We start from the raw sequence: 16,672 nt of genomic DNA on the forward strand, positions 1-16,672 counted from the left end.
AGTGACACACCCTTGAAATTGAGTCAGTCGAGGTTTACATCAATCTGATTAAAATCTGATGTGGTGAAAGCGGCTAGATGCCTTTATTTACCTCTATTTCCATCGTTTTGTGTCGTTTGTTTTGTTCCGAGTGATCGCCTTCTTCATTCCTTTCCTTCCCTTTTTGGGAAGGCAGCGATCACTCGGTACAAAACAAACAACACAAAATGATGGACATATTATAGAGGTAAATAAAGGCATCTAGCCGCTTTCACCACGTCAGATTTTAATCAGACTTGGTTTACAAGTAAAGACAATAACCTTGCATTACGAATAACGAATCGGAGATCTCCATCTCCTGAAATAAGTTTTCCCTGAAAGTTTCGGTATGTGGTTAACTTCTTTCACTGGCAAATAAAATACAACTAATGATGGTTTAAATCATAAAGAATCTGTTATGTAATGGCATACAAATATTCATGAACTTTGGAACGTATGTTATCTAAAAATGACAAATTTACATCATAAACGTATTGATAAGATTACTATATGAGTTATACCGTGAAAACATGGAAACATGGAATAAACTACAAATGCCTGAAAAACATCCTGTCAGACTCATTTCTACCTTTAGTAAACTGGTATTGATTAATACTATCAACTATTCAGGGATGAAATCGTCTAAAAATATATTGAAGGTTAAATGTATCGAAGCTGACATTATATAATAAACATTTTTTTTTCAATATAATTCGTCTTCTACATTTTGTTGTAAAAATTATCGTCGTTATGATACAGCTTCAAAGCTTTTCTTTAAATATTGAAGAAACCGACATTTTATATGAATGTCATGTATGTACATTTAATTTTCGAAAGCCATGGTCATGAATATATTGTTACTTAATCTACAGGGTTCATTTCTGTGATGTAATCGATACCAGTGGAATGATAAAGGGCGGTATATTTCAGGGGACCAGCTGTGCAAGCTGTGCTCAATGTTACGTTTACATACTTTTTTTCGCTTATGGGATAGAATTTATAGAACTCGTGATCAAACAAAACAAAAAATTAGAAATTAGTACTTCAATATTTTCTGTGTATATTTTTTCCTTGTTTGTGTCATACGTATACTATTAAACATAACAATTAACATAAGCTTTACAAGTAACAATATTGTACTTGTAATTACAGACAATAAAATATCATGAAAGTCAACGTGGTGTTTTTCACAAGTATGCAGATAAAAGCTAATTCCAATATTTTATTCATATGCTTTGCATGATAGTGTGATATGCGGAAAATAAATGTACACATGAAAAGTGAACAAATGATAATAAGATATGAAATGCCAAGGAATGGTTTACCTATTGTATGAATCTAAATATGGCAAAAGAATTCAGTGTCTTCCGAATCATCGTTATTACAACATTTTCGGTTGGAAAATCATAAACAATAAGAATGTTATTTTTCTGACAACTTCTTATTGACTATCAATATTGCAAAAGTAAATATTGTTAGCCATAGCTTTGTTACTGGTGACACATCTAAACATTTCGCGGGAAATTCACCAATACCGGGTTCTCATTGGTCAGCTCTGTCACGTGGTACAAGCGACGCGCTTGTTCAGCCTGGCTATTGTTAGTTTCCGGTTGGTGACATTGACTTCATATATCAAGTCTAATTTTTGGTAATATACAGTAAATTTGTGATTTACTGTAATAATGGCAACGCAGTCACGAAGGCAAACCACAAGAACGGAATACACTACGACTACCTCGCGAAGTGCAACATCTCCTCTCAGTCCAACCCGGTACTCGCGAATTCAGGAGAAAAATGCCCTTCAAGACCTGAATGACAGGCTTGCAGCGTACATCGACAGGGTGAAACAGTTGGAAAGTGAAAACAGTCGACTGCTTGTAAAAGTGACACGAGTGGAAGAGACACAGACGAGGGAAGTTACCAATCTAAAGGCTGTATATGAGGCAGAGTTGGCCGACACACGCCGTTTACTCGACAGCACATCTAAGGAAAAGGCCCGTCTGCAAATTGAACACGACAAGTGGAAAACACAGGCAGAAGATTTACAGGCGAGGTAAATGAAATATAATTGATTTGTTTATGTTTTGTCTAGCCAGACATTGACTTTATGCACATAGTTAGCTTTTTGATATGTCAGGATTCTATATTTTATTGAATTTATCGTTTAGGCTTGGACGATTTATAACAGACGCTATGCTTAGTAGAACCCACGCTTCATTATGCCAGTCGCCATATTGGGCCTGCGAACTTTTAAGGTCGATGGGGCCACAGCGTAAGCGGGCAACAATTAATTGCGGGTATTACAGTTAAGATAACATTTCGTTGGGGGTAAAACAAAAGATAGCCACTTCTGTAATAAGTCAATTAACTGAAAGCTTAGTCTTGGGTGAAATTTAGCAGTATTAATGTAGGACGAGTGTACTAACAAAAACGAGCGTACCTCTGCCCCACCTACACTTTCTCGGATCGAAGAATCCAAAGTGAAAGGGAAATGCGAAAGGTGAATGGACTGCGTGATAATGAGGATATGGCTCGCCATGTGGAATTGACCGCGTGAGATATCATATTCCTAAATTTGTCAAAACGCTACTACTTTTAACTATGTTTGCGGATTGTCGCGTTCAACAGCTAGGTGTGGAGTGATTGAGATAGTAACAATGAAACTGTATTAGCATTCGTTGTTGTTTTATGTACTTGTTATTGTTGTGCGTACTTCAAAGTAGTTCAATAAATATTTGCATAAAACCCATAAAGTATGAGTCTGCTGTATTGTGCCAACTTTCGTGTGTGTGGCTATGCGGGTTCTTTTATCCCTTTACTCTACAATGTATCGGTTCCTGTTTGCATAGTTTACATTTAAAGGGTACTCTGTCAGTTATACACAAGGATATGATTCAGATTAGAGTCAGTAAAACATAGCTCTCATACTATATTACTATTGTAAAATGTATTGTAACTCCGAATCGTCACTATGACGGCCAAACTTTGATTTTATCCTTTTGAAATGTCAGATTTTTAAAATATTTAAAAATGTTGATATCAAAGAAACTGACAAAACTACATGTATAATTTTGTCAGCTTCTTTGATATCAACATTTCCCCACAATTCTTAGGCTATACTTAACTTGTCCACTCAGAAGCACAAGAAGATGATCCCCTAAAAACATCAACAGCCAATGACCCATAATACACTGATTTCTTTCCCTTAAACCCAATAAATGCATAAGCATTTATGATAATTCAAGCTGCACTTTCCCAACAGAATCATTTCATCTATGATTTTGTATGCATATCTACCTTTTGAGATTAGAAGAGTCCTTCCACACCATGGTATCATTAAATCAATATTGAATATGTAACATACCAATGGTATCAAAATCAATAACCAGGTTCCATGAGGGGGGGGCTACTCCCCTGAGTTATTTGAGTACATGTATGTGTCGCCCTTTGTTTGGTCTAAAATGGGTTATGTTTTTTTCGGACTAAAGAGTCTAAAATGGGATCTACTTTGTATTAGTTTCCATTTTGCTTGGTCTAAAATGTAGTCCATTGTCCTTTACCAACTCATAACTGTCATTAAATTAATTAATTGCCCCAAAATGTTGCCTCATAAGGAAAATATATTTAGGTCTAAACTTTCATCTTTTAAAAACGTGTAATGGTTTAAGGGGTATTGAATTTTGGGTCAAAATATGTCTAAAATGGGACCTGGGGTTTCCAGCACTGGCCACACACCCCTACCAGAGCTGGCCACTGGTACTGCCTCTAGGTTCCATACATGGTGAATCTTTATACATGATTAACATTCAAATTCCACTTGGCAAGCCATATCCGCATTATCACACAGTCCACCCATCATGACCATGAAAACAAAAGGAACCTAAACAAGACAGACAGTCTTGTTTGGGCAAAACAAAGCTTTGATCAGTGAGAAGAATAAAGGTGATCCTAAGGTATGATGTAAGACATGCAAATTAAAAAATCCCAGCTCCCAGGGCCCAATTAGAGAGGCAGACTCTCTCTCAGTCCTTGGAGCATCACATTGCTAAAAGGGTTGTTTTGTACATTTTGGATGTACCTATACCTATTGCATAATTTGTACTGTGGGCCCTCAGCAATTACATAGGGATAATCATTTGTTGACATGTTACTGATAACACAGGTTGCAGTAACACAACAAATGATTAGCTCTATGATACTGGGAGATCAATGAGCCACCCCCACCCCCGTATAAGGATACATATACATGATACAAGGATATTCTAGTAAAAGTATGCGGTAGATATTGGTACATACATTACAAAACATGTAATAGTGATGCTCCCAAGGACTGGTAAGAAGATAGTCAAATCCCCAGACAAGTTGACTCTAGATGCATCCATTCTGAAGCTAAGGTTATAGAGAAACATCAACTGATAAAAAACCACATTCCATTTCTAGCTTTTGGGAAAATGCAACACTCGAAAACTACATTTGTTATCTGTTTTAAAATTTCGTAGCTGCATTTATGATAGTCCCGGCTGCACTTTAATTAAATTCTCGTCAACATTAATAGTTTTTTGTTCTGGCCATCCAGGCAGTGTTGTTCCACGGTATGGGTAAGCACTGAGATAGACAAACAAAAACACCATGTAGAAATTATTTGAAATTGAAAAGCAATCAAGTAGCCATGTTTACACCAAAATTGTTTTCATAAATTTTCATAGCAGAATGGTTTATCAGTGAAACAAATACTTCTGTTGTACAAAGATAGCTAAAAGGTATTATAGGCTAAATGTTGATATGTTGATAGTGTGGTCATGTGAAGTAGTAATTATTGTATATTTGTTTTGTTTGTACGTACTAGGTTTGCAAGATCAGAGAGAGATCTTGCAGGAGCTGACAAAAGATTATTGGGTCTGGATGCCGCCTTATCTGATAAAGAATCCAAGCTGAAAACTGCCTTGAACGAAAAACACCACTTTGAAGAGGAATTTAACCGGCTCAAAAGAGACTATACAAACAAGGAGAAGCAGTTGGAAACCTCCAAAAAACAGTTGGAAGAAGAAACCTTACTCCGTGTTGATTTAGAAAACACCATTCAAAGTCTCAAGGAAGAACTAGCATTCAAAGATGAATTGCACAAACAGGTCAGTAGATTGGATTTTAGTTGTGATGATGTAAAAAGAAATTGGTGATATTATAACCTGAAAAAAGTTACAGCGTTTGTCTTTCAATGTTTTTATCGGGCATATTCAGTGTACAAGTTATATCACAATTGCAAACATTAGCAAAATATCCCCCCTCTCCCATACATGAGAAGATATTCATGATTCATAGCCGCTAGACTAAAGCTATATGCTACTGGCTATATGTATAGGAGAAACTACACATAAAAATTGTATTTATATGAAATTATTCTGGCAAGATAAGCCCTTCACAACCATGACCAACCATGTTTGTCAAACATCAACAATGTTTATTTTGTGTAACTCCCATTACCTGATGTAATGTTGTAATGATTAACCTGGTGTGGTGAATAGTGGATCCCAGTGAGGAATGTAGTACTGTACAACAGTCAGCAGTATCATTTGGTGGTGGGTTTCTAGGATAGACAAATTCTTCACTGATTTAGAATTTCTCATGAAGACAGTACTCTGTACAGCACTTCCAGGTTTACTGGTGTCTGAGTGTGTCATGAGAACACAACCTGTGTAAATTGCACCAATGTAATCTATTGTCAGTAGGCATTAACCCACACAGACTTGACTGGTAGTCTTCAGACTGCTGTTTTCCCAAAGTAGATGGAAACAACAGCTTGTGATAGTGAACATGGCCAGACTCTTTGCAACTTTGGATATAACAGTGTGTCCTCTAATGATAACCAAATTTTGTTGCTGTGGTTTCTTGCGAGTCACCACATATTAAGAAATAGGAGAAAACCAAATCTTGGTGCATCACTAGAAATTGTGTGTATCAGTGGTACGTCAAATTGGCTGAGAGGGCACACTGGTAACGTTTCCCTTGAATCGTTACTGTGACTGCTTACTTTAGTATATGTACCAAAAGACTCATACCAGAGACTTCTCCGCTTGATTTTACCATCTCGAAAAGCACTTCATGTTACTTGGTGTACAGCTTCTTGATCTAGTAGAGTAACACTAAGACAGATATGTGGGCTGCAGTACATGTCTAAAGAGTCCTGTCGGTGACATGTTCAACATGTTTATCTATTGAAATACATGAGTGATGTCTACCTTTGAAGTCTCCACTTGCTGTAAACCCTATATGCTGTTGTGATCAACATTATGACCTTTGTCTTTGCTCTTTGATACCCCTATTCTAGGAAGTCTTGGAGATCCGAACACAGAAAGAGACCAGCATTACTGAAGTTGATAATCGTGCCAGAGAAGAATATGAATACAAGATGCAGGAAGGACTGCAGGAACTACGTGATGAATATGAAGAACAAGCTAAACAGATGAAAATGGAAACCGAAACATTATTCACAAATAAGGTATAGTTGTCCTCACTCGCATTCTCATCCATCTTTTCAAATTTCAAAAGCAAATGTACACATTACCATCAGCAATAACCACACACATTTCTCTGTAATAATTCATTGATCTCCCATGGCGGCACCCCCACAGCGTTTCTATAGTGGGGTGATCGCTGAATATAAAATCATACAAACAGTATGACCAGATTCTAAATGTGCAATATCCATTCTTAGTTCATTTTGAAACAATGAATAGAAGATGAATAAACTTGGTTTTTCTGATTTTTACTTTGGTATGAACAGTTGGCAGAGATGGAGCTTCAAATCGAGAGGACAGTGGGTGATGCAACTGCTACCAGAGATGAACTGAGGGGTAGTCGTTGCAAAATTGACAGTTTAAGCTCTAAGTTATCTACACTGACGGCTCAGGTAAAGTACTGTGTTCTAGATATTGGTAACTAATGAAGTTATGAACAACTTACAAGAGAACTGAGGGAAGGTCATTCTAAATTTGATATTATAAATTATAATTTAAACAAATATTCATGACTATGTATTTGGAGGTAAAAAGCATTTAGTAATCATGAATATTAATTGTTCATCCAATACATAAGCATGTCTGCTAAGTCCCATGATGCAACACTGGAGCACTGTGAGAACACTTCAGGTGCAGTGGAGTTTCAAATTTTGTGTTTCTTAGTAGTTGTGTGATCTGAACCCCAAACTTTCTAAGAAATGTCTTTATTTCTTGGAGTTTTGTTCTTTAAAATGCTTCCTGATGGTATTTTTTATTCAGAATGATGCATTGACATGTCGTATTAAAGACCTGGAAAAACAACTTGCAGATGAACAAGATGCACATGGAGAGGCTTTAAAAAATAGAGACAGAGAATTGCACGAGTTGAGAGCATCCATGGCTCAGCAATTGAGGGAATACCAAGAGTTAATGGGTGTTAAGATTGCCTTGGACATGGAAATTGCTGCTTACAGGAAGTTACTTGAAGGAGAGGAAAGCAGGTAAGGTGTTAGATTATAGTGTTGTTGTCATGGAAGTGGTTTCTTAATTAATGTATATTGTATGACTTTAGGGTCTGTTGGAGGTTAAACTTTAAAGCCTCATGTTTGAATCCCGTGAACCTGTGTTAGTTCTGGTTAATCAACGTAACCATGTTCTAATATAACCTGAACGAGCTAGTCATTATTATCGCTTATGTAATATGCTTCAACCAACCTGGGATAGCAAGGGGTTTCATAAGTGGACTAACATAGACAGAGCTGTGACTGGATTTTTTAGACGAGTGCTAGCATAGGCCTAACTTTTTCTATACCCAGACACTTGTTCTTACATTGCCTTTAAAACCTCCATAAAGTTCAGCAAAGAATAACACTCTTTTTGTTCAAATTTAATGTTACCAAAGTCTAGGATGTACAGTTTCTATTTCATACAAAAGTAGTTGTTACAATTCCACAATGTACTGTTATTAATGCTTTTTAGACATGAACCATTTGTGGCTGATGACATGCCTTTTTCAGGTATAAGATGCATTGAATGTGTTATATTTGGTGATGATATGTGCTTATTATATTCTGTGTTAATGTGTTTCAAAGACTGTATAACTGGATAACTGTGAGCATACATTGTAGACCACTCTCTGACTATAAAAAATTCAACAAAACAGAAAAACACAACTGAAAACATACTCATGCAGTATTAAGTTTGTGTTTATTGTAAATTGTAAATATTGTAAATCAAATGTGATAACTTGTATTGTGTAGGCTCAATCTCAGCCCATCACCACGCTCACAAAGGCAGAAAAAATCCCCATCACGTAGCACTCCTATGAGACAGGTACGAGGTACAAAACGTCGCCGTATTGATGAAAGTTCCAGCTTGACTCAGACGGCTAGTGCTACAGGTGCTGTGTCAATCACTGAAACTGATACCGAAGGCACATTCATTAAACTGCAGAATACTACTGAAAAGGTAAATGAAATTATGTGAATCTTGATCTGTTTGGTTCCAGATAAACTGTGAATTTGTTAGAGTTATTTTATGGCATGTTTTTCTGTCATAGTTTGTACTGAAGCTGTATGCATTTGAATACAATCGCACTTTATATCATGCTTCAGAGCTGCCCATTGCCTTGGGTTTCCTCAGAGCTGAGAAAACAACCCATTACTGTGCATGTTTGAATGCAATGATGTACATGCACAGCCATATTTCTTGACACTTCAGTTTCAACCAAACTTGGCACAGATGTCAGGCACTAAAGGATGCATGTGCATGCCTCTTCAAATTCTATGAAAACTTAACCATTATGGCAGAAAAGTGGTCATATTTATTAGTTAAGAAGTTGAATGCGGAGAGTGAGACTGAAGTGTGACACTGACCATCAGTCATTTTAGTTAAATCTTAAATTAGATTTTTTCTCGTATTTGGGTCAATAAATGTTACGCATGTTGTTGTTATTTGTAATCATTGCTGTATGTGATGGTGCCTTGACTCATTGTAAGATTCAAATGTATATTACTTCATCATGTTATGGTTTAGAACCAGTGTCCATACTTGTGCTTTTAAAAAAAGGGATTCAGAATTGAAATATTCATATTATTTGATTTTACCATTTGCTGTATATTTGTTTTTTAGGACCAATCTTTGGGAGGATGGCATTTGACACGCCAAGTGGAAGATGGAGACGTGAAAACATACAAGTTTTCGTCTCGATTGGTCCTTAAAGCTGGTAAAACAGTGACCGTGTGGTCTCAGGACTCTGGAAAATCACAAAATGCACCAACAGACCTTGTGTGGAAATTGAAAAATTTGGGTAGTGGTGATGATGTAAAGACAACCTTGGTTGACAGTGATGGAAATGTAAGTAATATTTATTGTGTCAATAATGATGTCAATGTTAAAGGAAAAGTCCAGTCAGATGTATTTATGCCATCATACACATATACTGATTACTTCTATCAACTTAAAACATGAGTTTTGGTGATAAAATAGCATCTAGGTAATATACTAAACTCTGAAATCTGGTAAACAAGTCCTGCTGCCATTTTGGGGATTTCATGCAAGGGTCTGTGGGAAATCCTTGAAGGAAATGACATCATAGTTACCACAATCTCAATGTCCTGATAGGCGTATACCTTATTTTGTTTCAGGTGACAGCAACAAGGACCATATCTCGTGAGACTTCATATGAAGTGGACAGTGAAGACATCTTTCACCAACAGGTTATTACATGATTAGTTCAAATTTTAACTTTATTATATAGTTTGTAATATATTGTTATATCTTCATGTCCGACTTAGTTTCTGATACATCTATACAAAATGCATGTTATAGTTTGATGTCAACTCTGTTCAACGATTTCTCTTTCTCTACACCTACATTTCAACAAATTCCAGCTTTCAATCAAAAGCGTTACTTGTAGCTTGGCTTCCCAGCTCTGTATCGTAACACTTATCCTAAGCCTAAGCCAAACAAGTGTGGGTGACTATTTTCATAATGAATTGTTAAATGTTCATCACACTATAGACACAAATGTTCCCATCTATGTGCTCATGTAAGTAATAAATTGTAAATGGATCTGCTATGTCCCAATCACATCCTTTGCTCTAAGACCTTGCTTCCATGTGGTGCATAAACAACTTTTATTAAAATATCATGGCAGAGAGTCTCCATATTGGTGTGTATTGTTGGTGAGAGTAAAGGAGTACTACACTGTTTTTTAATAATTTGACATATCTGGTGGTCGGTAGTTACGTTAATTCTAGACTGCAGCAGAAATTATGTTCTGTATTGTTCTTGTAATCAACCATGTTAGTAATTGCTTGAGTTTTGCAATTTTGATTTTTGTTGTTCAGGATGGCTTAACTGTTTTTGAATTGCATATTATACGTTATGCTGGTTGTTGTGTTAATCACATATGGCTGTATGAGTTATAGACCTGACCACAGTATATATCTTGTATGTGTTAATTGTCATGTAATGCTAATACTTTGATAGATGCCAGTGCATGAAATTGTTAATGCCATACCAGTGTACCAATATGCCTATGATGATCGTCTACTTTCCATCCAAGTTACAATTACCATATTGTGTTGTATTGATTTTATAGCCTGCTATACCAGTCATGGACTGTTATGTTTGTTCAGAAGAATCTTACAGTAGTCAGTGTACATTATGTTATGGTAGTTGCGGGTAATTCATACCAGTAGATGTCATGTAGTGTGTGGTATTAGATATTATTCCCCAATATTTTTCTTAGGAAAATATGAGTGACCTAAGGGCCCTTGTCGCTACAAGTCACTAGACAAATAGTGGCATGGCCCCCTTAGGTCATGGGTAATTTCTTGCTGAATGAAGAAAAAGTTGAAGAATAATATAATTATACCTCCCAAAATATAGTTTATGAAAAATCTAATGTTTTTAGTACCACAGAACAAGTGATGTGTAGGCATGGTTTGTTGTGATGTAGAACGACCAGGGTATATATTTTCTGTTCAAAGACAATAACTTTACTTGTGCATGGTATAAAGATAGTTCTATGTTATGGACCCTGCTATGCAAGTCAGAGAGCCTGTGTACTGCTAATTGCAACCCATCCTTAAAATTGTTCAGCAAGCATTGCTGATTGAAAGACCAAAAGATTACAATGTATCGTGTAGTTGCTACAAAGTTGCTACAAATTCACACTTTACTAGCCTAGAGACTAGGTTATTTGATTTGACATATTGGTGGACCCACATTTTCAAACCAGATAGCCAAGTCCCTGGGCAACACTATTACTCGTACCTATTGGGAATAAGCATCATTTCTTGTATTTCCTCAATACAGTGCGAGTCTGGTCCATGTGAGACGGGGGATAGTGAGTAGAAAATGGTGTGTTTAACCTTTTCATTGTTGCCCTACTCTACACATGTGAGACCTTGCATACAGGGCATATGGGGACGTGTTCACTGCACATGTCATAACTCACATACACCTACTTGGTGGTGTATTCACCATGCATACATCATGATATCAGCTTTATCATACAGTACACATGGGAACGTGTTCACTGCACATGACAACTCGCATACAGTGTACTTCAAGGTGTAGTCATACCAAGATTTAGTTTTACCATGCACATATCAGATGTCATATATACTGCATATGTGTTTTCCTCGCACGTATCAAACCTTGCTTATGGTACATGTATGGTGTTGTGTGTACCCTTTCATAGTAGCCTGACTGTACACATATCAGACCCGTGCTATGTTTTATAAGTGGAAAGACAAACAGTTTCCTATGTTGTATCATACCTGAGAATGTGCAATGTGTGGAATGGTTTATCAAATATGCCTCATCTAGCAATATGTGTGCAAAATTTAATTTACATGTGTTACACAAAGTGCATGCTACATGAAATGTGACTGGCTATCTATCCCATCAACTTGTGCACATCAAATGTAGCTGTGTGTATCAATGCAGCGTATATCATATAGCCTAAACTTGTAATATGTACTGCAAATGGCTGTTTATATGACTGAAACTCTCATGCAACAGATATGACTGACTTTGTATGGTCTGTTCTTGTATGCATTTCAAATGGCTGTGTTATGTACATTAAACATGCTAAACCTAGTATGGCTGACTGTCTTCGTATCAAGTAAAGTTGTGTATGTCAAAAAATACAGTTACTGATACAGTTCAAACATGTACACAAATGGAACATAACATGTAAATCTGGCATTATGTAGCAATAAATGTATGTGTCATATGTGGCCAATTTTATGTGAATGATCCAACTTGTCATATATACCCACAAAAAGTTGACAACAAATATGGCTGCCATGGTGTAGTCTAACTGGTATGTAACAAATCGGCTGGCTGCTCTGTACACAGAGTTTTAAAGCATTATCCTGTGTATGCCAAATACATCTAGCTGTAACATGCTTAACTTGTCTCGAAATAGTAAACTTCACCTAAATTTTTGTGTTCTGTTGCCTAAATGTACTTGTGCATGACAAGTTTGATGGCAATTTTTGGCTGTCTTTTTTACGCTGTTTATGGCTTTCTTTGTGAATAAGACCATGGCTTATGCCTAATTTGTAAAAGTTTGGAGTGTTTCTTCTCAGACACGGCTGATTTTTGAAAAGATGATCAAATCTAACTTGTATGGTGCTAATATGACCTAGTTGTAAATTGTCTTATCGCCGACCTGGCTGTCTTTGTATGGCTGTTTCTATATGTGGAAATTTCGGTGCCAAAGCATGACTTGCTTATGTTTGATAAATGACATGCAAGGCATAATTGTGATGCTATGCACGAGAAGTGAATGGCTGTATGTACGAATATATTTCATAATGTTGATGTGGATGCATGGAGTAACTGACGTTGTTCCTCTGTAAACTCAGTAGTTAGTCCTGTATTTCCCAACTAGAAGTTTTTTGTGTACAATTACCCCCTGGTAGAATGAGGATTACTGTTTCAATGTATTAAGTGCCTTAGAAATGAAAGTTTCAGACTTCAGCTTTTATTTTGTTCAAGATAACTTCAAACCATTCTCAGTAAAAATCAAGAAAAAAAAATCTGGGGCCATCATGCAAATTTGTGAAATAGAGGTCAAAACTATGTAAAAATGTAAATTTTTGATCCAAAATGGCCACCAAATGTTATGGGAAAATAAGATAGTCGATTTCCCACAAACAAGATGGTGAACCAAAATTTCCTTTAGAATGTCAAAAGGACCAGAAACAAGATTTCATATGGCAGAGTTTTGAGAGATTTGAGCAACTTCCATTTTCAAACTGGCACATTAGTAACTGATGCACATTCTTCCTTAGAACAAATACCATGCTCTCTAATGTAACTATCTACACACTAAATCTATGTTTCTTTGAAGTTAATTAGTTTACATACATACATGCATATATGATATGTAACATACATACATACATACATACATACATACATACATACAGACACACACACACACACATGCAGATATACATACACACACACACACACACATACATGCAGATACACACACACACACACATACATGCAGATACACACACACACACACACAAATAGTAGAATGTTACTACCTAAAAATGCCAATTTCTCAATTTTTTCGATGACATGATTTCTGCTCTCTCTACTACACATACAATAATATGGGAGCATCTTAGAATAAGTCAACCTTATTTTTTCTATTTTGACCTTCTAGTATGAGGTCAAATGTTATTGCAGGTACTGAGATTTAAAACAGCAAATATATGCCAATGTTACTCCTTTTTCTCACAGAATTCTTTCTCTTGTGTTCACAGGGTGATCCCCCACAGAGAGAGAGATGCGTCATCATGTAATCACCAACATAATGCAATCTGAAGAGGACATTTATTTGCCATTTGTGGAGGATGGTGTTTTAAAATCAAATCATACAATTTCAACTTTTTTTGAGCTTTAGGTATGTTATTAGGGGGTAGTTTATATTTAGCAGTTGTGCAAACTAACATCATGAAAATTTATAAAATAATCAGAAATTGTGAACTGTACCTAGTATAACTGTTGGGTAGCTGCAAATGTTAAATGTTGACAGTTATATTTTATGTTCTTTACCTTGTCAGTTTAAGGTGAAAACAGATTTTTGACAGCAAGTTGTTAAAGTTGCCAAACTTTGATTCAAACTTTAATAGTCTAATGATTTTTTTTGGCTTTTTTCTTGTCATTGCAAAATGTAAACGTCAAATCATTATTAACCGGAAGCACTTAGATTTTTTGATGTAATCTTAGATTTAGTAGTATTATCAGCGTGCAAGCTAAACAAGAGAAGTATGGATAGTGTCCTGTGTAGCTAATGGTAACCAAGTAGATAGCCCAGTGTAACTATTGATAACCAGTTATAAACCCAAGCATAACTATTGGTAACCACGTAGAGAGCCCAGTGTAACTATTGGTACCCATCAGATAAAGAGATAGTGCCAGTGTAACTATTGGTAACCAAGTAGATAGCCCTGTGTAACTATTGGTAACCATCAGATAAAGAGATAGTGCCAGTGTAACTATTGGTAACCAGCTAGATAGTGCCAGGGTAACTATTGGTAACCATCAGATAGTGCTTGTGTAACTATTGGTAACCAGCTAGATAGCCAAAGGTAACTATTAGTCGCAGTTAGGGAGTGCTATTGTAAGAAATAACAAATACACAGAAAGTGTCATTGTAAATGCAAGTAACCATTTACATAGCTAGATAGTGTTGCTATTAGTAACCATTTACATAGTGCTAGTGTAACCATTGGTAACCAACTAGATAGCCCAGTGTAACTATTGGTAACCATCAGATAGCACCAGCGTAACCATTGGTAACCAACAAGATATTGCCAGTGTAACTATAGGTATTCATCAGATAGTGCCAGCGTAACCGTTGGTTGGTAACCATCAGATAGTGTTAGTGTAACTATTGGTAACCAGTTAGGCAGTGGGATTGTATGTTCTGGTGACTACTTTGATAGTGACACATGGGGGAGGAGAGAAGGGGCTTTTTGAATTTAATAAGTCGGATTTTGAAATTGTAATTTGCTTTGATATATATGCAGTCAGAATCTACATTTATAGACAGGCTTTTTCCCAACCTGAGTTGAAGTCAATGCTTTCAGGTAGTCTAAACAAGCTATGCTAATACTTAGTGAGATTTGAACAGCATTTATTGATATTATAAGATTTAATTAAAAAAACGAAAAAGAGAAATATTTTTACAACACAACCTTTTAATGTGTGTTCCTACCACAAACCACAGACTGCTTTCAAACATATTACTCTGTATTCATAGTAGTTTGACCCAGTGCTGAAAGGGTCAGTATGTTATCGGACTTCAAAGTTTATCACAAATGTCTAGTACTTTATATACAATGGTCTTCATATCTGTATAACTTACATGTGGCCTCATTATACTTACCTGAGCTGTTTCTTCAGTTCAAAATTGTGCAGTTTTGACGCTCCAATCCATGTTAATTGAATATATACATTCCCACCTTGACAGGAAGTGATGTCGTACCATCATATGATTTACGTTTGCAGTAACTGTAAGCAGTGTTTGTACATCTGTGATCTTTGTAGCATAATATTTCATACATTTATATCTATATTCAAACCTTGTCATATCACCTGACTTGCTTGACGTTGGAATAGTTATCAAAACCTCTCTACTTGCAGAGCTCTCTATTTTAAGATGGAAACAAATCATTTTCCTTATGTAACATTGATTGCATACATGGTGATATTCAATCACACATCGTCAGTCTGTGATTTGGTGTGACTACTTTGCATTCTAAATTTCTTGGTTCATGTTTGACATTTTCATGAACCCCATGTGACATACATACATCCAGATTATAAAGAAAAAACTTCTATCGTAACAAGAATTTGAAATCTCTTAAATGTCTTGGCTTGCTTTGGAAGGCAATAAATATGTAAATCTGTACTTGGAGGTATTCTGGCAAATTGGAACACAAAAAAAGTTGGATTTATAATGTGATGCAATTTAATCAAAACTCCAGGTCATGCAGAGGTCACGGCAGTCAGTCATCACACATGAACACTTGAAATAACCAGACAGCAACGTTCAGGGCAGGTTACTAAATATCAAACTAAGTGAAATAAGGGCTAATGAAAAGACGACAAAACAGATTGAACAATATTTTGTAGCTGAGAAATGTAGTGTTTATAGAAATTGTCGATCCACATTTAACACACAAGTTTAGTTCTTAACTTTGCACGGCTGGATTTAGTTGTAGGAACTTCACCATTTAAAGCCTTACCCCTATATTTAGGGTGTAATTATATCATTTCAGAAACCAAGTCATTAAAGGGTTGAATCAACTAGGATAACACATAGTAGTGTGACATCTTATTGGCTGCTTGTGTTTTTAACTGAAATATTTTTATCACAGTTATTGTAGTATTTTGTCATGTTTTCTTTTAACTTTTTGTATTTAAGTCCAGTAGAGGTTATACTTATAATACCAAACAATACTAGCTTGTCCCCTGTGCTGGCTTTGTGATTCATAACAAGCTGGATTGAATAAGTGCAGCGGAATAACAGATCCAGTGATGGAGACAGGCTACAACAATACAAAAACATGAATACTAACATTGTTGTATCTGCTATTCAATAAAAGTTCTTTGTT

At 36.1% G+C, this 16,672-nt stretch overlaps 1 protein-coding gene across 2 annotated transcripts; it reads left to right on the forward strand.

Annotated features, from left to right (window-relative positions):
- The first annotated feature begins 1,601 nt into the window (after positions 1-1,601).
- LOC144443318 (lamin-B1-like) lies at positions 1,602-16,672 on the forward strand. Of its 2 annotated transcripts, XM_078132770.1 has the most exons (10): positions 1,602-2,071; positions 4,865-5,147; positions 6,344-6,514; positions 6,800-6,925; positions 7,293-7,513; positions 8,273-8,480; positions 9,144-9,368; positions 9,659-9,730; positions 11,337-11,381; positions 13,814-16,672. In XM_078132770.1, the coding sequence occupies exons 1-9, from the start codon at positions 1,701-1,703 to the stop codon at positions 11,373-11,375; spliced, it is 1,716 nt and encodes a 571-aa protein (XP_077988896.1). In that variant the 5' UTR covers positions 1,602-1,700; the 3' UTR covers positions 11,376-11,381; positions 13,814-16,672. The 2 variants fall into 2 exon arrangements, with proteins under 2 accessions (XP_077988896.1, XP_077988895.1); XM_078132769.1 differs by lacking the exon at positions 11,337-11,381.

This window comes from Glandiceps talaboti, chromosome 12, assembly GCF_964340395.1.
Source record: "Glandiceps talaboti chromosome 12, keGlaTala1.1, whole genome shotgun sequence".
NCBI classification, from domain to species: Eukaryota; Metazoa; Hemichordata; class Enteropneusta; family Spengelidae; genus Glandiceps; species Glandiceps talaboti.